This window comes from Porites lutea, chromosome 2 (genome assembly GCF_958299795.1).
Source record: "Porites lutea chromosome 2, jaPorLute2.1, whole genome shotgun sequence".
NCBI classification, from domain to species: domain Eukaryota; kingdom Metazoa; phylum Cnidaria; class Anthozoa; order Scleractinia; family Poritidae; genus Porites; species Porites lutea.
Genome location: NC_133202.1, coordinates 21,923,297 through 21,950,343, shown reverse-complemented (window position 1 = coordinate 21,950,343; position 27,047 = coordinate 21,923,297). Strand labels below are relative to the sequence as shown.

The following is a 27,047-nucleotide window of genomic DNA, read 5'->3' as shown; positions in this document are numbered from 1 at the left end:
TAGTGATTTTGAGCAGGCTTGGGTACTTAAGACTTAAAACACAAAAAGCGAAGACCCCCCCTCGAAATCACTTGAAAATAACCTTAACAAGATCTTCAGTTATCAATGAATGTGACCAAAAGTCTTCGTTTCCTTCAAAACCCCACCTAAATAGAAAACGAACACCCCTCAAATCCCCTCTCAGTTCAAATCGCGTGATATTTACATGAGATGAGAATATCGACCGAAGCAAAAGCATGATACAAAATGTATATAATCCGCTCTTTTTACTAATTGGACCTCTTACAGTTAAAAAGTTGCCATTGTTTTTGGAAGTGTATGAGCGACTTCTAACTATAAGCACAAACCGGTTAAAAATCGGTCACTAAGTCATTAAGATTAGTGCGTGCATGGTTGGGCACCGGAATGTTTCAATTAACTAACTGATAACGCCGTTTGAGCCTTCTTATAAGTAAATACTCTGGTTAAAAGCGGCGTTAGCTGACAAAAAGGACAAAATTCGCAAATCACGCACACCTTCTTTCCTGTGTGTTTAATTTTTTCCCTCATTCTCTCACCATTCTTGTCGATTTTTCCTTGTTTTTTCCTTTGTTGTTGGGTTTTCCATGCTGCAGTCCTTTGAAAATGCTGTAAACTTGGACGTGGGAAGTCGCCAGTGCAATCAACTGTTTCTGAGATGGACACCTTTCGGACTGGGACAGTCCCTGGGCCTCATTAGGGAGTTTTTGCATCGACAGCGGCAAGGCAACGAAAACGTCACTTTTAAAATGAATTAGCCTTAATTAGCGTTTTTTCAGACTTTGTCGCTCTTATTCCAATTCGCTGAAAATGTCTAAAGTAGGTAAACTTCCCTGGCCTTGATTTCATGGGGACCGCATTCAAGTTTAAAAAGAGGAAGAAAATTTCGTCGTCTCTTGTTTACGTTCTTCACAAAACGTGAAATTAGGTATTTTCACGTCGAAGTCGTGCAGTTACGGCAAAGAAGTGTACAAACAGGCATGATGCACGTGCAAACTAGTTGTCTTGCCCAATAAACTTATTGCTTTTTTTGACGTTCTCCGTGCCGTTTGACGTTCCCGTCGTCGTTGCTAAACTCCCTATTAATGCGCGCGACAGATGCGTTTCGGGTCACGTGGTCCGAGCGAGTAACAGCCGTTTGTCTCGGGTACGTCACCGAAATGCATTGAACGAGAAGGCCTGAAAACACACCTTGCAGGCGCTAGGCAAATGCAAACATTTGTTGATCAGCGTGTGACAGCGGTTTTAATGCAAAGTTAAAACTGATGAAATCATAGATGGGTGGTTTTGGGTAAGAATGGATAAGTAATGATCTTTTTTATTATTTTATTTCAATACAGTCGCGCCACTATTCGTCTTATTTGATTTTGTAACATGGCGGTCAACCCTTGGTTCAGGCTGCTGTTCTACGGCATGCTCGGATTTTCATACGAAATTATTTTTACTTCGCTGTGGGACTTTGTAGCGTCAGATTTTACCAACTTCAAATTTGTTGGCTACTCTTCTATCTGGTCCTTCTTTATTTATGGAACGTGCAGCTTTTGTGGAGAGCAAGTCTACCTACACACAAGAAAACGCTTATCGACTCTCTTACGAGGTCTTATCTACCTTCAAATGGCGTACACGTGGGAATTTATTGGTGGCCTCATTTTGAATAAATTTTCCGCGCGTACCTGGGACTACACTCACTACAAGTATGACGTAATGGGGTTGATCGCGTTGGAGTATGCGCCCTTATGGTTTTTCAGCGGTCTTCTCCAAGAATATTTCTACGAATATTTGACTCAGTCACTGCAGTTTTCAGCCAATAATAATGTAGAGTCAAAAGAGGGGACACTGAACTTTAAAACCAACAATTGTAACAATAAGGTCGATTGACATGCAATAGACAAAGCTTGAAATCGCCCTAAGGCTTTGACGTAACGAATGGCGTAACTTCTTCAATTGACGTCTTATATGGTAATTTTCAGGGGTGTTAATTTTTCCACGGGTTTCTTCTCTCTTACCACAGTTGTTAATTCCTTTGGAGCTTGCTATCTAATTATTCCCTGGGGCACCATTTTTCTTATATCTCTGTTGTTGATCATGACAGTGTCTCCCTTTTTTTTTCAGAGTTCGTTGTAAGACTGAGTGTCCACACTGATTTGTTTGTCGGAATCCTCCTTTTTCGTTTTAACAAAAACAGATATCGATTTCTCCGTCTTGTGTCGTTTATGACCTTTCATACAAAGCTATCGAAAACACATATTAGGCAATACGTTTTCGTTCCAAAGTACTATATTCTTGTCTTTTCCCGTCACTTTTGAGCTTGTAGCAGGTCATGATAACGTTCGCCTTCTTTTGCCGGTCCATTCTTACCCGGTGGACCTTCGTTTTCCAGTCCCCACTTTCGAGACTGTTTTCAAAAACCTTCGTTGTCGTGGAAGGCCTTCTCTGTTTTATCGCGGTTTTATAGCCATAAGGCCAAAACCATTAAAATGTATGCGTTCCCAAACCAAAACGCATCAGTGTGGTGGGGTCTTACACCAGCAAGGTTTTTCCATAATTTTGTCATTACTCTATTTTGATTGCGGTTATTGGGAACTTCACTCAGGCCAATATTTCGAGTAGTTTGTGTGAATGTGTTAAAGGAATTTTGCAGTTAATTTTCCGTATTTTTGTCATTACTCTAGAAGCATTTTCTCAACAACTTTCTGACCCTTTCTGTAGGTGTTTTGCCAATCAGAACTGACCATTTATGTTAGTTTCATTGCTTCCCTGAAAATGTAATTGACAAAGCATCGTAATGGAAAAGCACAATCAAACCATTTTTTAATACATATTCATCTATAAAGCGTGTTACTTATAGCTTCTCAGTTGATATTTAAATATTTTTATGCGAATTCACAATTTGGCTGGTAGCATTTTTCACCGGGATTTTGAACCAGTGTTGTTAATTCTATTTATTTATTTATTCATTCATGTATTGTTTGATATATTTTTCAGTGTATTACTCTAGTTATTGATTCATGCATTAAATTAGATATTAGCTAGAGAGCTGGTCCTTCAGTGTTACTTGCCCATTTTCCTTCCTGTAAAGTGCCCATTTTAAGGAAGTGAGAGTTCAACCATTGCTATTTGTTCTTCTTCTCACTTCTCCCTCTTTCTTCTTGTGCCTTTTTTTCTGCTTGTTTTTTTGTTTTGTTTTGTTTTTTACAACCAAGCAAAATTAACCTTAGGACAACTGAAGTTATCATCCATTTTTTTAAAGGACATTTACCACAGAATCGACTTCTAAGATTACCGTGGTAACGGCATTGATTTCTCGTTAACAAATTGGTAACTTTGCATTTAACGCTGTTTTTATTTAATGAAACTGTTTTAGCTTGAAATGTAGTAGAAGTCCACAGGTTGTGTAACCCTTTCACGCGTTTGAGTGAACAAAGGCGCCAACGCGAAGGGTGGGTTGGAAAAAAATCAGGGTTTTAATAACTTTTACACCCAAGTCTTGATCTCTGACTGTGCTCACTAGAGGGAGTGCAGGCGACAACGATCGGACGTCAAAATGCTTTTACTCCATCGCTGTGCTTTGCGTAAGTTTCATGTGACAGATAGTCAAAACACGCGTGATCAGATTACGAGTGACGCGCGTGATCAAAATGCGTTCTGTGCACTCCATTCATTCTTAGTGGAAGTCCAAATGAATGCTGGCTGCATTCATGCGACGCATGTGCAATAACAACCTGGAGATTACGATTGCTGGCTCCTCTTGTCGCCCGCAACAATTATCTGTTCATGCTTGAGATATTAATCATAGGAGTGAAAGAGATTTCCTCCCCCCCCCCCACCTCCTTAAAGAGACAATGTATAGTTTAATAATATGGAAGAACGTTAATCAGTTCACCTCACAAGAGTCACACTTGGTATCAGAGGTTTTCGCTCGCTTACGCGGCGATCGAGTGCGGCGAAGATGCCTCGGAGTTTCTCCAAAAACTTGCCCGCAAGTCGCCTTTCTTTGACATGCTGTTAACGAGCGATGCAATCAGACTAGCTAAAGTCTACAATATCAACTGTCCATGTTCTATCCGTCTGAAGCAAACGGATAAAACGTATTGGACGATCTAAACTCATTCAGACGAACCTAACTGAGCCAGACGTCAAACTTTTCAAGTTTGTTTCGTCTCATGAAAAATCGACTTTTGGCCTAGGCGTAAAACCTCGTGTTCAGTAACTGACAAATACGCATGTAATGAATCTCAAAATTCACGGGAACAACACACCACTATTTCCTTCTTTAGGTCAGCAATAGTTTGAAATGTCAAACGTCTCCACACCCTAACCCCTTGGGTGGGGGGGGGGGGGGTGGTGCGAGAGAGAGAGAGAGTCTCTTTGTCTCCCGCGCCCCCCGTGGGTCAGTGGGTGGAGGCGTATGACAGTTCAGTTTAGGATAGCAGCTGTTCTCTCTCCCAACCTCTTTTTCCAGCGGTGGCATGACTAAGAATTTTAAAGTGTAACTGATGTTTCATTAAGCGGGGGGCAATCATAACGGTAAAACTTGAAAAAGAAAAAAGGAAAACGGAATAAAAGGTGTGCGTTGATAACTCTTCAGTGAAGGAACATATGAAACATGTTTGCGACTGTAGCTGTTAAAATACCCTCACGTCTAAACTTCGCATAGCGATAAAATAGTAACAAAAAAATATGTAACACCCATTTTTGTAATGGCTATAGCCTAGTAAATCAATCGTCAACTTTGACTTCAACCAAGAAGCCGCGGGATGGAGCTTATTATAATCACTTACTTCATTTGTAACACTTCACCGTTGATAGATCCACAGGAAATCCGTTTTCTTTTTCTCGAACAATATTACATGATTCAAGGGCGTAATATTTTTAATTCCGGGGCAAAAAATTAACCTTGGACTACTCTACTGTAATTAATGCTAATTAGAATGCTCACATACTGTGTATATACAGCAAGTTCTTTGCCACTAAAGATAACATATTCCTGCTTTCCTTAAGCAATATTCAAGAAAATTTCCTGCGTTTCAAACATTCACATGTTGAAAGACTAGCCATTTCCAACCCACATCAAACAATGTGGAAGGAGCCGGTGACGATCGACAGGTTCTCCGTCTCCTTTTCAACGCGGGAGCTTGGAAGCGAGTCTATAGAAACGACACGCGATTGACTTTTCCTGTGAAACTGATGTTTCTTTTATTCATCATTCATTTAGGAGATCTGCACTGTCAAACACTTTATTGCAAGTCAACATCATGATAGTGACCGTTATGGAGTAACATGCCCACAAACCAGCAGAAATGGCCTCTTTTTTGACGAAATTTCTCTGGAGCAATCTAAGAGCTTAGCAGGATTGCAACAGCCTAATGACCCCAGATTAAAGATAGTGGATAAACTGTAGAAATCAGGGCCCCGCCGCTAAAAGGCCGACTGACTAGGGCTGGTCCTGGATTAAAATGTTAATCTATCATGTATTTACCTTCATATGAATACTTTTAAAGGATTTTTTTGTTTTTCAAAACCGGACCTCGAAGTAAACGCTCCTCGATAGCTATTTCTTTTTTACCTACGGTTAAATGTTGCTAGAGAAGAGACCTTTCCTTAAAATTGGCTTGGTGCCGCCTGGGTTAAACTTAACCGAAAACCGGGCCCTATTATGCACGCACGGCAGTATCATGGACGTGTGAATCATCTTCAAGGCTGGTCTCCTATTGCATGTTATTATTATTATTATTTAGTGGAACCTTAGTTCGTCCCCCTTGTGATCACAGATAGGCTAAGCTTGAAGAAATACCCGAAGGGGGTACTAGACCAGTATTTGGGTATAGGTGAGCTGGTGAGGATTTGAAACCCTGACCCTGTCTTGGAGAAAAAAAAACTAAAATACATACCTTGTTCAGGGCAACACCCTCGATGTTATTACCCTGTTTAGGACAAAGGACAAAATGCACGCTGTGTTGTTTTTAAAGCCATTTACATGTATTGGCGAATGCAATAGAGCAAACTCACGTTATAATCATTGTATTCTTTTAAGAAATCAAATCAATCTTGCAGGATATACCTTTTTAACAGACTCGCACGAAATTATGTAACCTGTTTAGGACAGAAAAGTAAAAAACCATACCCTGTCCAGTGCACATCCCTGCGTAGGCCATATAAGGGAGTACGCTCCGGGTGAAATACAACTTACACGACGTAATGATAGATTCATTACTGAGGGCGGATTCGGGAAGTTCAGAAAGAAAAGGCCAAAAGAATTTTCAGTTAAATTCGATCATAATGCAATGCTAGCTAGACAAGGTGAGGAGGTAGTGCAGCCCCTTCTTAATCCGCCCATTATCTTTTACACTGTTAGGTCAGATGCTGCCATACGCTCAACTATACATAGCGCTGAAACCTCTTTGAAAGACACAAAACGACACCAGGCCTCGTTACTCGAGTCTTCTTTGTAAATTTTTTAAGAGTTTACAGGTATCACCCGTACAAAATCTTATATTACACTTGGATCCCCTGCCGAACCATAAGTACCGAACGGCCCTGAATTTGGTGTATCAATCAGGGCGAAGCCAACTGGAATTTGATCACTTTTGAACTGTGCTAATCTCATAGTATTATTTTCATTATAACAAGAAGAAGGCATAGTAATACACGTACATACATTCAGGGTAGAGTAATAGAGCCATTGTTTATATTTTTTATTCATCAAGGTAATTGTATATCGCCCGTTTTAATCAACTTGGACTATTGGATAAGGAAAACCAACTAGATGGCTGTAACCTCGTGTTCTCAAGTCTAGAGGTTTTTTCCACTAGACTGCTTTTATTGTCTTTACCCCTCTTGTCGGTTAGACCACAAAGTCAGATTTCATCGAGTTCTCGTATTGATGATGTAAGTTGGTATATCGGGCACGTATAACATTACAGTCAATTGCATCTTCGGTGTTTGTTTAACCTATAGACTGTCGACAGCTATTGAAAGTAGCGTAACGATTCTGACTTGGTTCAGGGGTTTTGGAAGTCACCTTGAAAAGTGCACTCCTTGAAAAAGCAAGAATGATAAACACATTAGACGAGAATGAATCGTCAGAGCCAACAGTGTATTTCAAGAAGTTTACCATTGCTGTGTTTGGCGATTCTGGAGTTGGAAAAAGTTCAATTGTTCGACGGCTTCTCGTTAGCGATGACAACAATGCCGAGCATGAACCAACTGTAGAGGAATTCTACGTGAAACAAATGACTCACAGGAACAAAGCTTACGAGCTTCACATCATTGATACATCGGGTACGTACGAGTTTCCAGCCATGCGAAGGATAGCGATTGAAAAAGCTGATGCTATTGTATTGGTGTATTCTCTAGAGAAACCTTACTCTTTTACGAAGCTAGAAAGATACATGGAGGAAATTACGAGGTGTTGTGAGGACAGAAACCGGAAAATACCTGTCATCATTGTGTCGAACAAATCAGATCTACCGAATCTCTCGGAACCAACATTTTATAATTCGTACGGGCTTAAAATTAGTGCCTGCGTTCATCTAGAGGGAAGGTGGAAATGTTTGTGGCTGGCTACCTCGGCTAAGTTTAATCTCAATGTGGACACGATATTTCATAAACTCTTGGATAAATTGAGCCCCGAGAAGTCTCTTCCGAGGAAGAAAGCCAGTTTTATGAAGCAGATATTGCGCTAAATTTCAGCCATTTTGATAAGACTTGGGATTAAACTCGACACAATCCTTGGTAGACAGTACTATGCCGAGCCAGCTGTGCGCAGATTCACAGGGAAATCGTCGACTTTTTGAGGGTGCACATTGTGTTGTATATAATCACACTGTTATAATAATTACCACTGGTTCATCAAGAAGTGTATAACTGCCTTAATTACCCCTTTTTAAATTCAATTAACAGAGATTTCATTGAATAAGTTATCATTGTGCGCTATATACAGTTAAGGTACTTGATTAACCGATAGACTCTGACAAAGATGTACAACATAGCGATGCTTTAATTTCAGCGTACCGAAATATATTGTGGTTTGAGTGTAGCTATAGAGTTCAACTACGGATACTTTGCAAAAACCTTCGAAATCCAATGGATTACCTAGTTTTGTCAGTAACTCAGACGGATAAGCGCCTTATAATCTCTTAGGGGATTAACCATCAAAGAGCCCGAGGACGCGACACAGTCAACCTAGGAGTCAAATGCTACCAAAATGCTCGTAGAACCCAATCAAAAATCCTAAATTACGCCTTTCATAGTGGAGGGCAGCCTGCCTGACCACACCTGTACTTTTAACAAACAAACAAACAAACAAACAATTTTAAACAGTTTTAATTTCTCCAAAACTGTGAACTATCTAAGTATCCGTCAATGTTCGCGGGACATTAAAGAGAAACAAGAGTAAACAAGCGAGGAGATCGGGGGTTTTATCAAATGAAAGAAACTGACGGAATGTCCGTCACCGAAGGCTTATGTGTCGAAGGAGACACGACACTGAAACGCCTTTATTTTCAGTCAAGATACTCACCCCTAAGCTGACGAAGGTATATTGATTATTTGAAGGAGTTTACACTTAATAGCTTGCCACAATTGACGAGGTACCATGGCCATGTTAAGAATATTACACGGCGTGTCTTTCAAGGGCGATGATTCGCGTGCATTTTTGTAGATCTTTGTAGATATACGCTAGACATGGCGAGATACCACACAAGTACAAACAAACGATAAAACGATTATCGTTTAATTTAAAATTAGAAAGATGTAAAAAATAACGGAATTATGGTTAACTTTTTAAGACAGTCCTAATAATCACATAAAAGGTGTGTGGCACTCGTCACGTATTTTTAAAACTTTGCCAAAAGTTGTTATGGGTAGCAGTCCAAAAATTCGATGACAAAAATTGCAATGGCTAAGCGCTCCTTTGGGTCCTTTGAATTATAACCGCTCAAGATAAAATAAAGGAAGTATGTTACTTTTGTAAAATGTTACGTAAAGGAAGTCATCATGATTGTTTTCGGAAATGATGTGGAAACCAATTAAATTTGTGGGTTTGGTCGCAATTATTTACCGAGGTCGAGGTCCGTACGGTAAGTCATACAGGGCGAGATTAATTCCGCCCGGGTCAAGGTTCGTCAAGGTAACCACTAGTTTTAGTCATCAATCAAAAACATGACTTGATGAAACGAGCTAGTCCCGACTATGACTCCCGCGGAAAACAACATTCAAAGGGCCGATTCAATTTCTATGACAAGGAGTGAACGTCGCACAATTACGCTTGAAAAGAGGACAGGTTTAGTTTAATGAAAATGCTGAACAAATATTATTTTTCATAATTTACATTTAACGTACACTGAACTTGTTCTCAACAAAATACCGTTCCGCAGGGCTACAACGTTGGAGATATATTCTCTTACCTTAGTTACTAAGGCAAGGTGAAAATCGAAACATATATAGTCAATAATCTAAACTCAAAACAAAACCGAGTAGCCGCAAAGTTTCGTTTTTCAACCCATGCGAGGCAATCCGAGACAGCCTTGGATCCTGAAATTCACGCTGTGGATTCCAGAACCCAGTAAATTCTGGATTCCAATCGTTAACTGGATTACGGATTGCAAAGCTTAGGATTCCGGATCCCACAATCCGGAATCCGGATGACCTTACATGGTGCGACTTTTTAGTGCTGATCTTTACTTCATTTCGTTCGAGCAACAGTCAGTAAAGGAACTGCATGTACAATTCTTTGATGCAATCGTCTTTGAACTTTGGTACAAAGTTCACTTTAACAATTTCTTCAAAGCCTTCTTCATAACTTGGCTCCTCATATGAAGATCTGTCAAAATGTGGTAGGGAAGAACACATTAATACAAGCGATAGATGAATAAATGCGAATTTAACACCCATTTTTGTAATTGCCTGGGAAACCTTGTTAGATGATGCTGAAAGACGACGAAGGATGCAAAGAAAAAAATCTTCCCTTGATTAAGGTGCACGAAATACGTGCTGTACATGTGTTTAACACAGTAAAACCTTGTCATTTTAATACCCAAGCTAGATCAAACACGTTTTGACATGTGGGTTATAGTTTGACTTCGAGCGCTAAGACGTCTTTCTAGACAGTTGTTTGTTTATTTATTTGCTTGTTAACTATCTCCTTATTATATAGCAACTCTTGTTACCGAGAAAACAGTACGTATAAATCCTGTAATCAGTTTTGCCAGGCTTATCATGATAGAGTTGTGAATACATCATACCTTATATTTAAGGTCCAAACTCAAGTATATATACTTTTCGCGTAGTAAACTTCTATAACTCCTTCACAAAATTTAAGTACCTAATTTAGAACCTACCTAGGCTAAATTGACAACAACTAACTCAAAATACAACAACCTATTCAGTTTGCCGGACTTCACAAAATGCAGGTTTTTACACGCGGTTTATTTTGGTATTTGCCCCTCCCCCATGCTTTTTATGTTATTCCTGAATCCGAATTTCAAGCAGTGGGTTGAAAAACAGGATTATATTTGAGTCATCTTTACAAGAAATAGCTATCTAAAATCTAGATAACATCTGCAAAACATAAGTCACTTTGTGGTCTTAACCAGTGGTTCCTTACGGCCAGGCCGTCGCTTTTTTTAGATACAGGAACGAAAGAATGTTGCAAAAGTACGTGGTTACAGTGGTTGCTGAGCATTAAAAGGAAAATACAGTCGACAGTTTGGCATGTCCCTGGGGAATTCAACCTGCTTAATACGGACACCTAGTTAATACACACACTTTCTTTGGCCCCTCAGTTTCCGTATTAACGAGGTTTGACTGCAAATGTTTTCGTATAGTAACCCAAATCATTACAAGTGTTATTTCTTCTTCGATACTTCGGCCAAACCCACATTTACTTACTTATATTTCACAAACGCCAAGTGTCCAACATGCTTATACGTGCTGTCCTTATTCGTTATTTCGCGAATCTATAAAAGATAACAACAAAAAAAAAGGTTCCTTAAGAGTTCTCACACTCATCAATTATTCATGTAGTCAAAAGCCAAGAAATGACGACTATTTGAGTCACGTGGATGAATCTTGATACCTAATGAAACACCAGATAAAACCGACAGTCAAAACGTCTTGTACGGGACACAGATAACGCTCTGTTGGGCATTGTTTCATGGTTTTTGTTCGTTTGTTTTACGTCATCTGCGTCCGGTAAATGAAGTAAAGTTAATAATGCCCATAAAACTCCACCAGATTTTCATCTGCGATGAAACATGTTTTTCTTGAGATCAACCACTTGCATTTGCATTTTTATTGTTTCATTTGTGATGACATGTCAAAAAATCGGACTTCGTGCTTCATCACGGGTTCCAAACACCTCGAGAAAGACGAAAGCGCTCAGCCTCTTGCCTCGTGCTTTTATCTGTTTCTCGGTGTTTGGACCCCGTGGTGAAGCACGAATCCATCGTTCTTGACATATTACATGAAAAGGTATAAATGCAAAATTATACCTTTCTGGGAAACTGCCCACCTACCCCTCCCCTAAGCCAACATTTTGCCCTAAGTGAGAAGTAAGTGTTAATGTTGGCTTAAGGAAGGGTTGGGCGGGCAGTTCCCGGAAACGTATAATGATCCCAAAACTTATCACATACCTGAGGAGGAATAGTATGGGGAGAACAAGATAAATTATAGTAGTTAGTCAGTTACTTTATGTTGTTTAATTTCTGTACGGGCGTACCTTAAATCCCGCTTCCAAGGTAAAGGTGTACTCCTGCATAGTGACGGTATATTTAGATGAGATCTCTTGGAAATGGTGGCATATTCAGGGAACCGTCCCCGCTTAAGAAGCCACCCAACGATTGTTCATGTTCATGCAAAACAATAATCTCTATCAGTGCAGGACACCGTAAACACCCGTTGTTTAGAACTCCCTCCTGACCGTAAGTAAATGTCCGTAATAGCAAGAGTTTCCGCCTTTTCATATACATAGGGCCTACTAAGATATTCACTGACCTTATTATTATGCAGAGCATGTTCAAAGGAAACGTGAAAAAGAAAACAGCGAGCGGGAACATTGGCTTGCTTGGCGCAATCAATGTACCTGAGCAAATAGAGCAATGAAGAATCGTCACATATAAAAGCAGTGTATTAAAGAACTGTCTGAAATAAATGATCAACTCTAGGTATTGAATAGAACGTCAAGATAAAACTACTTTTCAAAGTGACCTGTTGCCTACGACATCGAATTTCAGATCAGTGCTTTTGGCACCTGTCGAACCGGTTCCTGCCTCAAGTAAATAAATCACACTATCCAGAGGATAAATGTTAAAGGACACCAATATTGCATTAGGCAGCAGCTAGTGATTTATCCGCGAGGATAGCAGTATCCATCTTTTGAACAATTGGGGCTTGGTGTTCAAAGTAGTCGGACTTTCCTGTGGTACCTTTGGTATGACTGAAAAGACTTATGACTAAAGCATCTATACTTAACCCGTCTATGGAACAAGAACTGATAGGGAAACCAGTTAGTATTGTTTTCCCGATAGTCCCGTCTCGGGAAACATCAGACTCGGGAAAACAAAACGATCTGTTTCCCTTGCGACCTGACATTAAGTGTGTAATGTTCTTCTATACCTTTTCCTGACTTCCTTTGTTGGGCTGGTGTTGTCGACTACGACACTTTTGCCCCGTGATAATGCATCTTTACAGGCCGACACACATTTCTGCCATGTCCCCAGACTATCCTAAGGAAGTAAAAAAATGTAATCCTCCTTTACAGGGACCTCAAATTACGTATTTTCTACAATACATACATCTGCTAGTCAGCCCTACTATTTACCCACTTGTTACTAATGACAACAACGCAACCCCCTACGAACCCCCTTACATCGACAATCTAAGACAAAGTAAGCTTGGCTAGGTTAACGTCAGGTTTGTTACATACCCTGTGCGCATGTCAAAAACGGTATTCGTTGAGGGTTCATTTGTTACCAATTATGCCTTCACTTGGGCACTTCTCACACCCCCCCCCCCCCAACACTTTACTTGACTTGAAGTTAGTAAATATATATCCGTGTGATTTTGCTAAAGGGTGCAGCTAAGTTTTTGCTTGAACACTGGCGATTTTCGCTTAACGACGGGCATCGTTCAAGCCAGTGTAGCCGGAAAAAAACAAGGGGGCTTGGCGTCTTGCTAGTTGTCAGCAGAGAGCCCAGGCCCAGACCTATAACAACTGTGGGTGGTTGCCTGGCGTTTTTGTGTCAAACGTAGGGGGGTAAAGAGGGGAGATTTTGTCACTTTGATTAGAATTTAAAGTCAGAGAGCAGCGCAATAAGTCAAGGAATTTTTTCTGTGGGCTGGCCCAGCCAAATCAATGCTGTGACTTATAATCATAACAGTACTAGCAGAGCTTGCTGGGAGTGATTGACTAGTCATACGTGTCATGGGTGGGCAGGCCCTACGATTTCAAATGCCATGGCAAACAATTTTTCAGTTCCGTGCCCAGAGATCATAGGAAACCATCTGCAAAAATTTTTTGGTTTTGTGAAAATTCATTGGAACCCACCTCCCAATTTTTCGAAGTCTTATATTTTTTTTCTTGGCACCGGAAGGCATAAGATAGCGGACAATGGAAAACTGATAGATGCTAAACAACATTTTAGTTTCTTATAATTGTAAGCCGAGTCACAACTAAAGAATTGCTCTACCGTTAAAGAATCTGAATGGAAAAATAGTGAATTTCTGAAAATTGATCCTTAAATGTCACTGGGAAACTATTTTCCACCTCCGTTATTTTAAGACCATGGTAACAACACAGTACCGGAAACGATCGTTACCGTGAAATCCTAGGGCTTGGATGGGGAGGGTGAGTTCTTGTTCCTTGGACTTGGCTGTCTAGAGACTAAGTACAAGCACCTTGTATCAAATCCAGACAGACATATATTTTTTTATTGTCATGAATTGAAGGAAGGTAATATGATAAATTCATTTACCCGGTTAACATGTACATATCCTCTTGGTACAAGGTGTTCTTTAACGAAGGTTGATTTTCCAGCTGCAAATGAATGTAATCATAACTGCTAACCAATAATTTCGACAACAGGTTTACAGCTTTGCCTTTCTAAAATGAACCAACATGACCATGGTTACCTCCGATAATCTTTTCTAATCATCACTTTAGCATAACTGAGAGACTGACGAGGCTAGTAAGCTGAAGTTTAAAATATGTAAAACCGACTGTTAAACAAGTAACACTTTATTCCTAACTTTTACAAGAAACCCTAACATCTATGTGTACAATACAGGAGTACAACTTACAGGCAGGATATCCAGCCATGACGATAACCTTAAAGGAAATGACGAAGTAAATGGTGTCAATGAGAAGTAACAGCTCCTTATCCTAAAACCAGTAAAGTCAGTATTGTTTATAAAATAGGAAAGATAGTACGCTTGTTCTGATTGGTAAAAACCCATGGTTTATTGTGCCGGAAAACTCATAGAAAAAAGTAATAGACCACACCTTCTATGGGTTTACCGGTGTGATAACCCACTTAGGATGTTGGGAGAACACGAGAAAGTGTGGTCTATTGCTTAAATAAACACCATTGAAATATACCAGGTGAGCTTTCGCGCGAAAACATGATATCTTAACATGTGAAAATAACATGTTATCTTCACATGTGAAAAGATTACCGTTGCTATGGCTACATAATAAATCGCGCCTTTCGCAGCAAAAAAATATTTAAGTGAAATGGTTTGGCATGTCATTGGTGTTTATTTAATAAATAATTCTCGAGTTGAAAATATTTCACGAGCACGAGCAGCGAACGAGTGAAATATTTTTTAACACTTGAAGAGAAATTTCGTATCTCCGCGAGGCCATGAAATATCCTCTATGTATAGCTATGGTTGCATGGTGTGTGAACACGTTTGTGAACTCCTCACTCATCGAAAGTCCCAACAAAATCGGAATGGAAAAGTTGCTATTATACAAAAGCTAAACTGACAGGAATACCACTGACACGAAAAAAAAGGTTCTACGTTTAGATGGAAAAGGCAATCTTGGGCAAAAACCTTAAAAAACTTTGCAATAATTCACTCTCTTTCATTTCCCCTCCCTGTTTCAGCCAAGTAACTTCAGGAGAAATCACAACTCAACACTGTAGAAGGAAGTGTGGTGATCCAAGAATTTTTGAGGAGGAGAGCAGTGTCCGGTGTTGAAGGAAGGCTTTAGTATTCAGTACAAAATAGTGGCTATTGTACAAGGATTTCGTGTGAGCAAAGAAGCCACCTTTCTATTTTGAACTGTTATTTCACAAAACCAACAAAGAGTCTATGCTATCTATTCAAGGCAAAAACAAAACTGTTTAAGCATAATTATCCTCATTGGAAAAGTGTAATCTTAGTCTAACATTAATCTAGTTGTACCTCTTGCTTTTCCGAAGGCAGTTTTACATTTGGGGGATTTAACAAATCTGCATCAGGGTCCAGGTTTTTCTGTTGATAGAGAAAGACATGATCCGATCAAGGAAACAAATAAACACAACGTCTCTGCCCACAAACAACAATAACAACAAAAAACAAGAAAGAAAGAGGGTAACGCATCAAATCCACCATACACGCCTTATTGCTAAAAAATGTGGGAATTTCATGTTTAAAACGTTATTTCTTAGGATCAGCTTATGATTCTGTCCATCTTTCCACCGGTCCTACCCCTCCCCTAACCTAACATTTTGCTCTAAAGCAAAGGAATAGGATAAGTTAGTTACGCTACTAAGTTGGGTAAGAAGAGGGGTAGGTAGGTAGTTTCCAACAAACTTATACTGATCCGTAACGCAAAACGGTATACTAAGGGACAAGAGTAGGAGATCCCCTTTTGCTTCACTTTGACAAATGCAACCATGTCACGCATTTATTAGTTAAAAATACAAGGAAAAAAGAGGATGATCTGAACGGTCTTGCATGGTACCACAACTGAGGAAACCCGACGGGTTAAAACAATTGCTGGTTTGCAAGTGACGTCATGGCAGCCATGTTACTGCTGGTCAAGAACAAAAACATTTGTGTCCTCTGGGAACTATACACTCCATTTTCATGTAAATTCTTTAAATATATTGATTAAAATCACATCCTGATAATAATTTCTTTTCAGTGGGCTGACATATTTTAATTTCATTCATGAAAAAATTCCTTTACCTATTAATTTAACTTTGCTTTACAGTTAAATTTTAAGATCCTTGATAAAACGTCTTTCAGACAGCTTACAACAAAAGTAGTTTTCTTTGTAAGAAAAGAATAATTCTCAGTATCATTTTTAGTTATTTTTTCACCCTCTTTTGACAGTTATTCACAAAGATTTTTTTCATGTGTGTGGATGCTTTTATTAATCGTGTTGTTAAATGGTGTTGTTACACTTGCATCAATACATACTGGTATAAACTTGGGCCACTCAAATGGTGCAGGCTTCTGCTTCAGAAAGAACTCCTCTGGGGTGTAAAAGTCAATTCCAATGTTTGCTGCAAACTTTGGTCAGAAAATTTTTAATATAAAAAACACATGAAAAGTAATAATTTTTATGATCTTGAAAATCCTGGTAAGTATTTTCATTACACACCAGCACCTTAGGTGGTAACAAATGAAGTTATCATCAACATTATGGAACAATATTATGAACTAGTTAATGGGACAGAGCAAGTGTTTCTCTGGCAGGGGGCAAGTATACAAGTGTTTTTAAAATTATTCTGTGACTTTGTGGTGCTACATCTTGGTTAGGTTTCCACACTAACTTCCAAAAATGACTGAGTGTTACTGATTTTTTAGGCATTCTTTCTAGCTGTATTGATGAATATTCCCCGACTGGTTTCAGTCAAAAGTTCAAAAAACGGTGGAAAGGTCTATTGAAAGTCACAGTTTTTTTAAATTCATAAATAGCTTTCAACTTAAATTGATAAACATATAATTTCTGCAATAAATTGCTTTTTATTTTGTATTTGCAACTAAACATATGTGTTTTTGTACCAGGTACTAAGTGTTTTTACCGTTGTTTGAATACAAAAAGACACAAGTTATCTTCCTACCGTTCTGTCATTACAGGAAAAGTCCTTTTTTTTGCCTGGTGCCCATCCTGCTACTCGGCCTGCAGCATCTGAAAGTAAGATGTGATTAATAACTCATGTTTCACAAAATAAAACAAAACACAAAGCTTTAAGAGAGGAACAAGTCAAAATATTTAAGTAAAGATTGCACAAATATTATATTTTCATTAAAATTTTAAGGTTCAACTGTAAGGAACTAAGTAGAATCAGGCCATTACTAAATATCATTCAATAATTATTAGAAAAATAGGAAGAAATATACAAGAGCAACTTTTTAAATTTTAGAGTTAACATTTTTGCCTCTAAAAATTCTCATTTTTTACATTATAGACATTCACAAATGCTCCCCTGTAGATCCAATGAGTGCCACATACATGTAAATGCTTGATGTTAAGTTAAAAATGTCAGAGTTTTAGCAAATAAATTAAATTGTTACCACCAACAAAGAAGCTATCTTTCAGGCTTACTGTAACACCATCATTAGCCTGAAAGGAGTGAAAACAAGAAAACAAGAAAGAAAGACAACTTTTAGAGTTTTATTTTAAAAGCAGTCAAGGTTGGGGAGCTAGAGTAAACAGGGGAGTCTGTACACTGGAAATAGAAAATGAAAAAAATAATGAAAGAACTCAGACGAAATCTATGACCCCCGCCCCCCGAAAATGCCTGCACTGTTGGTGTGATAAAGCCAGAAAATTTAGGAAAGGGTTGATAGAGAACAATACAAATTATAATAACTATTTCCAGAATATTTTTGTTTTTATTTGTGGTGAGGTCGAAGTACCTTATCAAGTAGATGTTTCCACATTCCAGTAACTGGTTTACGATAAATATTAAGCCCTGGTGCAATGAAAACCTAAAAGAGAACAAAGGAAAATAAATTATTCAACAGTTACAAAATGGAGTAAGATAACAAATCCCTTAAAAAAACTTTACAAGAGGTGATATAATTAGCAATTGGTGGAGAAGTCTGAGTATTATTTGAAAATTTATGGAGATAGAGGAGAGTGTTATCCATCGAGGCCCAATGCAAAGGATAATTTATAAAGTAAGGTTTACAATGGACACATTGAACCCCATTCTCTTCCTCATCATTACATGGGCATCACACTCAATTAACTCAATTAATGAACAGCTTAAGCATCAGATTCTTTCAATAAAAGCTCTTCTTTTTCCCTCACCCCTACCCTTTCCCAAAAATGCAGTGTTCTTCACTAAAAAAGAAATATCAGTGTAACCAGTTAGGCAATTATCCTACCTGGACTGGTATGTTTAGGTCATTGACAATCTTCTCAATTTTTGCTTTTAAATCTGCCACACTCAGTTGCTTCTTCTGAATGTAAAGCTGGCAAAAATTTAACAGTGATGCCAGTTAATAAGTCAATAATAATGGTATATAAGTCTGTAAAGAGAAAATTTAACTGTAAAATGTCAGGTCCACATGCACCAGGATTTTATGTACTAACCAACAAGTCAGACAAGAGTCTAAAATGTAACAGTCAATAATGACAAAAAATATGTGAGAAAATTGCTATCTGTTATTCTTTGACTAAGGAACAGTCAGAACCAAAGTATTCATTGTTGCTTGGCCAATGACAACTCAGGGGCACCCAACATCAATTTGCGGAAAATATCTGTTCAGAAGACTATTTGAGATCTAGATCAATTTTCGGAACATTTGTTGTAAAATTTTTTGCTTGCCTGCCTCACCTAGGATTTTTAAACATCTAACAGTGGTACAATTGCCCAAAATATGCCTGTATCTACCGTTTAAATACTAAAATATGTTTAACATTATGCTATGTTTAAGTGGTTTAGACCTACATTCTTGTTGGGTGCCCCTGACAACTTGCCATTAATACTTTCCTCACTAATTTTGACCAGCATAACCAGAAGCAACATGTTGTCCTTTTGGCAAGTTTGTCTTGCTATTGATATTGCCCAGTGTACACCAACGTATTTATAGTTACGAAATTGTTATTTGACATATGTAACCTATTTTGCAACATACCTGATTTGTAAAAATTACAACCTGGAATGTAAAGTGAAGTTAAAAGCAAGTACATAAATAATAAAAATAGAGTGGAACTGGGCTCTTGTCTACACATCGTAGGTTAATCAGCAGTATAACAGTTACACTTATAACTGTTAGTTATTGAAACATTGATTCTAGATGTACAAGCAAGGAAATATCTCAAAATGGCTTGAGTACAGAGGTGCATCTGTAAATGGCCGTTGTAGAGAGGTAATGAATAGAGTCTGTCAGAAAAAAAGAAATTGGCTGTTGTAGGGAACATGCTAAATTATAGAGGTCAACTGTATTTTTAGATGATTCAGCTTAAAATTATTTCTTTAGGAAAAACAATATAACTCTCTCTCACCACTTCTAGTTATGTAGCATTAAATCATGGGATATTAAAATCTCCAATGTGAGTGGTGAACAATGTAGGCCATAAGAAAAGGAGTGAGCAAGTGGCAAAGCCCTTCACTTTCCATTCCCTTTAACATGAATACCTAAATGGATATTAAGTTTGAAAGCAGGTTTCAATAAAAATTGCAGCAATCTGCCATTATCTGATACACATGCAGACCAGCTAGCCTCCAAATTTTACAGTTTTCAGGGGGAGTAAGTCTCCTCTCTTTCTCTTAATTAGGTCCCAATTCTACCACTGAAAGCTTCTTATTGCAAAAATGATTGAAACTGCTGAACAATTAAATTAGTTATACTTTTAAATATCTTACAATTATATTTATTATTAGAAATCACATTTAAACTACCTTGTATCCACTTTCCCAAAGTTCGCTTAATCTTGGAATGATTTCTGGATAAAGAATTCTAGATGAAAAAAAATTATTATATTAATAAGTCACTATGAAATCTTTGCTCTGACTTCCATTGTCACTCATTCTTTCTCACTATGTAAGGGGTTACAATTTGAAGTGTGCATGTGCAACTCACCTCCAATCTGTTATTGATGCAGCAAACACCTTCCCAGACTGAGTTGTAATCAGTGTGCTGTCAAGATCAAAACCTGCAATCTTAGAGAATTCAAATAGTAATACATGTAATTAAGATAACAGAAAATCAGATGCAACAGTTTTAGTATGAATGAACTCTATGAATGATAGTTAATCTTGATAGCAGGATTAAGGTAAAAGTCTGCATTCACGCCAAGTGACTGACATAAGACTGAAGCTTGTCCTGGTTTCTGTAGAAGTATGAAAGACTAGGAGTACTTCTGCTCCTCTTTGGATCACATTTTACAGGATAATTTTGCATGTACAGTCATTCATTCATTCACACGGGTGAAGAGAAACAAATGTTTGGTGCCAAGTTTCTTGTTTAGGTAAACAATGTGACAACAAGGCTTGAACTCAGACCTTCGCTTGGCTACCACACCTCTTCGCCAAAACAATACAATTTGACAAACCTTTTAGCTCACACTCACGCAGTCAAGAGTGCATCCCCTTCAGTGTGTTAAAGATCTTTCTCATCAACAGACAGATTTCTCACTAACCAAAAAAATATATGCAGCTGACTAAGGTGTTCTTTTACATCCCACAGTCAGAACAGATAGATTTAAAGATTCAACTATGGTGAGGACGGTGTAAACGTCACTTGAAAACAGACTTTGCATACTTTGTTTGGAACTTAAGTGTGGTTATCCCAACAGGTTCGCTTTGTCAAATGTTGGCCAACTCCCCTGGCGTTGAATTCCGTAAGTGAAAAAAGAGGTTATGAATTTCGTCCTCCCCTACACCTGTATGTCCATTATTGATAAAACATGAAATTAAGCAGTTTCACAAAGTACTCATGCAGTGCTGGCAAAGAAATGTTACAAAAAATGTGTTGACATGCAGATGTCAACACATTGCTAATCTAGCTACACCTATAATAATATTGCATTTTTGACGTTCTCATTGCCGACCCCATCTTGACACTCGCTATTAAGTGAAACAGCTGCAGGACAGAGGTGAAAGCACTGCATGTGACGATGGTAAAAAAGACTAGAGATGGTTCAACTGTTTGCAGTTCTGAAACAAGGACAGTGCCTTCTTTTCCTAAGCAACTTCAAGACCCTGAGTATAGATCTGGCCTGTTACGAATGGAACCTGGGTCTTCTGCTTTTAAGTCTCCTGGTAATGCTAACACTACATTACCTAACGAGTTGGTACATGTAGTTAACTGTAGACCCGCAAAACTCATCTTTTAACAACCACAGATAGACATATGAACGACAGGTTTAGTAGTTTCTTGAGAAACTGTGGTGTTGCATCCATGAAGGAGTAAAGTCCGCCATCTTAATGTCACCAATCATTACAGTGAAAACATGGTATATGTAATCAATTTCTTCACTAAGGAAACAATCAGGAAAGCTGCAAAAATCTAGAGTAGAAACTTATCTTTCAATTACAGGGTGCACCAAAACCTATGTCCGATTGTCCGCGACAGGTAGAAATTTAGTTTGGACATGTAAACCTTTGACATGACTTGTCCATGGGACAAGTGCATTTCTAATTGGAAAAAAATAGAGAAACAGTTGAAAATTGTCTTCAAATTACAGTTGAGTTAAAATTAATCTCAAAAGTCAGAAAAGCAAACCTCATACTCAACAAAATAAGGTTAAATATTCCTTCCAAGCTTGCCATTCCTCAGTCATTTCATTTGTTTTTACAAGCTTCATTTTCGGTTCACGTCAAAATAAATTTACAAGGGTAATAATGTGATTAATAACATTAAATGCCCGATTGTTTTTGAGTTTTGATTTTTTAGCTAAACTTTTTGGACAAGAACCCTTCGGTTTCAGACGACCAAATTTAATGTGCTTGTCTGAAGTAGAAGTGGATAGGAAAATTCTTCCCTTACTCTTTCGAATTGTCTCTATTAATCCCCATATGGAACAAATGAACACTTTCCTTCAATTTATTTGTGGTATAAAATGAATGACACACAACCCACAATCCCTTGATTGCCTCTGACAAAGAGCTGACACTCCAAGTGACAGCTTTTAAATCTGACCCTACGAGATAGATAGACATACATACCTTTGATCTTGCCTTAATTCCACTACTTGTAAATACAATAAGCTTTTGATCAATATCCTCCCATGAATCTTTTAAAACAGAGCGACTGGTAATCAAATCCTCCTTCTTAGCAGTCTTGTTCGAATCATCTTTGTTTTTATTTGTCTTTTGAATTTTTTCAACCATCTCTTGACCAAATTCTCTGCCAATATCCTCAAGATCTTCAGAGGTAAGATGGTCCTCATCCGAATCACTCAGTGTATCATAACGAGCTTTCTTTGCTGAGGGTTCCCCCTCAGCATCATTTCTCCCCGAAGAAGTGGTAGAGTTGAAGTGAATAAAGTGGCGATAACTGTCCCCAAGGATACAAAATGTTCCTCCAGGTCCAAGACAAACTGAACCTCCTTTGTTCAGAGTTTTACCTCCAACAGAGCTTGAATTATTTCCTAGCTGAAAAAAACATAATGAAGTATGATAAATGATCATCATGGCAAGACATTCAACATCCCAGATTTCTGTTTGGATATTTCAACTATTTAACAAAGGGAGTCTAAATGATCAGCATTATCTGTAAAACTATCATGGGTGACATCATGAATTTCATTTGATGGCTAGTGACTTGTGATTAATACCCTACAAATAAGCATCTGCAGGACAACTGCCCATAACATTAAGTATATCATGAACCCACAATGGCCTGCCCTCGGGTTGGCTTGATTAAGCTCAAAGGATAAAGCATTGTGTCCTGGGTTTGATTATTATTCAAGCCTCAACTTTTTCAAGTTTCTTTTCAACCATTTAGGTTGTTTAATCAACTGCAAGGATCATCCACTTTCATATCTTTATCCACAGTTCAAAATACGACTCATTTGCTATAATTTATTATTTCAATTCACAAATGAAGAAACAAACTAGAAGTCTCCTGCATATTTCAGAGCAAGGCTAATCTAATTAATAACCCCTAAAGGATGCTCGGGATAATTATTTTCCTTTCACTGAAATTATACTTTATATTACTTTTACCTGGGTAACTTGCACTTCTTTTCTTGCATAATTGGCTGTGAGTTGAACTTTACAATGAAAAACAGAAGCAAGAAAGATAAGAACTATAATGATGCACAAAGATACCATGGTACTATAGACTAGAAAGTTAGGGGTCCCTTTTATAGCGGATCAGCTTCAAGCACGTAAAGCACGCATGCGTGGGTGGGGCCCCATAGAGAGCAAAGAAAATCTATCCATCCCAGAAACTTTGGTAATCACGTGACCGTACACCGACCGCCTCTGACCGTCCATCTGCAACACAGGGAAACCAATGTAAAATAACTCAATCAACAGGTGTGGCAACCCAAATGCAACAGAGAGTGGAAATTGTTTCTGTATCTGTGTTGCCTGAGGTATTTAGCGTAGATTAATTGTCATGTCCACAAATTTGGAAAACAGAGCAAGAGAAAGACAGAGAAAAAGAGAAAGTAGGCGGCAGGCCAGCGAAACTCAGCGAGAAAAAGGGCGACAGAGATCGAGAGTGAGGGATAAACAACAAAGGAGACATTTCTTTTGTTGGAAGAACAACATGAAAATTTTGTAGCAGCAGTGAGAAAATAGGAAATGCTAGCGGACACCAATGCAAGGTGAAAATGAGTGACTGTAAAAAAAAGTGAATGAGAACATGTACAACATTTCCTCCATAAAACGGGTAACTAAGAAGTTTCTGGAAGTTTTCACGATGTAGTTGTGCAAAACAACAGCAAAGAAAATACCAAAAAAAGTGTGCTCCACGTGCAAAGTTGCTTTTTTGCTAATTGGACGTGTTGTTTTTCACCATTCTCCAGCATTGCCTCAGGGGCAGATCTAGGGGGAGGGTGCAGGGGGTGCGCACCCCCCCCCCCTGAGATGAACTGCGGTTTTCTAATACAACTGGTATTCTGCAAGAAAAAACTATGTGGTTTATTAGTGTTGAAGTAGAGCAAGAGATGAGTGCACCCCTCCCTAAAAAAAATCCTGGATCTGCCCCTGTGCCTTCGTCGCTTAGCATTACATGAGTTTATATTTTTTTTGACGAACTATACATATTATCGAGAGCTTCGCTTTTAGCCCTGGTTGAATCTATATTATACCCTCTAGATTGGCATTTGAGTTTATAAATGACTGAATTACAGTGGCCTGCTAGCGCTGCTGCTTCAAAAGGAAAATAACATGAATTTAAATAGAAAGCAACAGAAGGTCTTTGCTGAAGTGTTAGTTACTGCTATTTTATGAGAAGTATCATTTTAACTGTAACTTCAAAAAAGAAGTTGAAACTATATTGTAACATGTAAAAGACCAAATTCTCACTTTTTATAAAAACTGTCCAACAGATTATTTTAAAAATTATTTCCAGTTTATTTTTCACATAAATATTTTCACAATCAACACCCAGATCATTAAGATAGGTTTTTCAGATCTTAACTACATCTAAATAAGAGGACTCTACATTCAATTTACCCACTATCTTTTTGGCTTCCTCCCTTTAACCACTGTTTGATTGCAAAATATTGTTATTTTCCTGTACTTGTCCATCGACATTCTTCCCTTCTTTTATAACTGCCACCTCACACTCTTTCCACTCCCATATCACTCCTAGTCCTTATTCTTCCATGCTTGCACCCCTTGTCCTCTCCCATGGTTAGCGCTTGAGATACACAAGTTAAACCCTTTAGCCAGCATGTGAATTTGAACAAGGCTTCTTCCATAAATCATTATATACACTGTCAAACTCACACACAGTTTATTTTGTGGTTAAATTATATATTTGGTTTTAAATTTTATTTTCCTTTGTTTTGAAGTATGGCAATGTGCGATAACGACTTTCAAACTTGTAAAGAAATATAAAATTTAAACTAAGGATAAAATTGAACAACAATTAACACATACTTTTAACCCCACTCACTGTGGTGAAGCTTTGCTTTAGGGCATTTCTGGGTGGAGTCCCTTTTTTGCCTAACAACAACGTAAAGGCTTATGATGGTAAGTGGTCTATATAAACATGACCACATGAGTGAAGTGTAGTGTTATAAGGTCGTTCAATGGAAGGGTTGTATGGGCTAGCAAACATACCCTTTTCTTTAACAGTGGAAACTCTGTTGATGGTAAATTGTCACGATAGGCAGAAATGGGGCTAAAAATTAATCTAAATGAAAGATGAGGAATAAAACATCGAAAAAAAGGTAAGTTGACTTTTATTCAAAAATTTAGCTTTATTTTTTTTTTTTAAATTAAGTCAGTCGCGATTCCTTACAAACTTCTGTAGTTTTTTAACCCACCACATTTGTAACAAATTAACTCACCTATGTTTGCAAGCCCATTAAATCCTTTTCTTGTAACACAACACCTCACTCATATTGTTATGTTTATAATCATAACTATAACAAAATTCCTCGAATCTGATCGGTTATCAACTGCCCTGATTTCAGCCTTAATAGGACAGTTTAATAAGACAGTACGCATCATGGCTAAGCAATTGGACAGTACACACATCACGCATGCACTTAAATGGTTTTTTTTTTTCATTGCTAGCAACAAAAATCTTGGAATTTCTTGTGTTTGGATTTCAAAAAGAGCCTTATATATCGCAATTTTTTGTCAATGTTATGATTAATTGGTAACAGAACTTTGTGTCTTCCAATTCGGTCTGTAATCAGACTCGTGATTAAACAAATCGGACTCCTGCTACGCGGTTGTCCGATTTTGTTGGCACTTGTATGATTACAGACCAAATTGGACTCTACTCAGTCCTGTTACCACTACTAATCACCTATTGTCTACTAAACGTTATTGAGCTTGATGCCGACAATTATTTTACCAAAAAATAAAAGTCACCATGATGCATGTTGGTTTAAAAAATTACTTTATTCTGTATACAAAACGAGATGAATCACTAACCAGGTTCAGGGTGGGGGGGCCTTGATAGCACACTACTATCCAAACTACCCTTTAGTACCCCCCTCCCCCATAGGTATTTCTTGACTTTCTTGTACAGAGAGTCTTCTTCACGATTTATTTAAGTTATTTGTTTGACTTTATTTATTGTCTGCAGTACCATTTGATTCAACTTACCTTGGTTCCTTGAACATTTTTTGTCTGTTATTCTGGTTAGCGGTCCCCGACCAAGAAGGATACTCTCTCCATCTGGAAGGACTATAGGATCGTGACTTTTCTGACAGCAAATTGCGAGACACTCCATTATACATCTTACGATCCTTATCCGTTTACATAAAAGGGTAAAAAGCATCAAAACTAATAAATCTGTTTAGAAATCATGATTGATCAGCGGTACTGTCCCAGTTGGGCCCGGCGGTTCGCACGACGACGATCGTATATTTTTCGTACAAATTCGGAAGACTCGGAAATAGGCCTCGGTTTACGACGAAAGCTGCAATGTGCCCCGGGCGAGCAATGTGCTCGCGTAGAACTGCCGAACTGCAGTGGGAAGGAGCAGGAATCGTTTGATGCGACTTTTAAGGTATTTTTACTTTAAAATTTAATCCTAATAATGTCTCTTTTGACGAAATGTTCTCTTAGCATATAAATAAGACATTAAAAGTATAAATTCCCTCCCCAGAAAGTTGTTGACATGAACTCAGCTGGCTCAGCTGATGAACAGTTGGGTCAGCGAGGAAGGAGATAAGTTAATTAAAAAGAAAGACGGCAACTACAAGCTTGCTTTACATTTTCCCAGCTTCTTTGTAAAAAAAAAAAACTCACACAACGTGCCATGGGATTACTGTCAGAATATTGTGGAAGAGTAAGAGCTTATTTCGCTGGAGGAAAGCGCGCTGCTCTCAAACGTTACAACGTACAGTAGTTGATAAATGTTGTCTTTAATAACACGGCTAATGTAGACTTTCCTTGGTTTCAACATACAAACAAGTGAAGAATGGAGTACTTTTATAG

The 27,047-nt window shown here is 38.2% G+C and overlaps 2 protein-coding genes across 2 annotated transcripts; one reads left to right on the top strand and one right to left on the bottom strand.

Moving 5' to 3' along the window:
* The first annotated feature begins 6,964 nt into the window (after positions 1-6,964).
* Positions 6,965-8,185, top strand: LOC140926737 (GTP-binding protein Di-Ras2-like). Its single transcript, XM_073376436.1, has one exon. The coding sequence runs from the start codon at positions 7,071-7,073 to the stop codon at positions 7,701-7,703; it is 633 nt and encodes a 210-aa protein (XP_073232537.1). The 5' UTR covers positions 6,965-7,070; the 3' UTR covers positions 7,704-8,185.
* Positions 8,186-9,280: 1,095 nt separating this feature from the next.
* LOC140928016 (bifunctional polynucleotide phosphatase/kinase-like) lies at positions 9,281-26,431 on the bottom strand. Its single transcript, XM_073377730.1, has 18 exons — positions 26,211-26,431; positions 23,139-23,185; positions 22,137-22,565; positions 20,050-20,129; positions 19,869-19,926; positions 19,102-19,122; positions 18,349-18,435; positions 17,875-17,946; positions 17,530-17,578; positions 17,076-17,143; positions 16,429-16,521; positions 15,427-15,495; positions 14,317-14,344; positions 13,992-14,053; positions 12,634-12,743; positions 12,013-12,100; positions 10,909-10,976; positions 9,281-9,841 (listed from the first exon to the last, which is right to left on the bottom strand). Exons 1-18 carry the CDS (start codon positions 26,383-26,385, stop codon positions 9,724-9,726), a joined length of 1,722 nt encoding a protein of 573 aa, XP_073233831.1. The 5' UTR covers positions 26,386-26,431; the 3' UTR covers positions 9,281-9,723.
* Between the last annotated feature and the right edge of the window lie 616 nt (positions 26,432-27,047).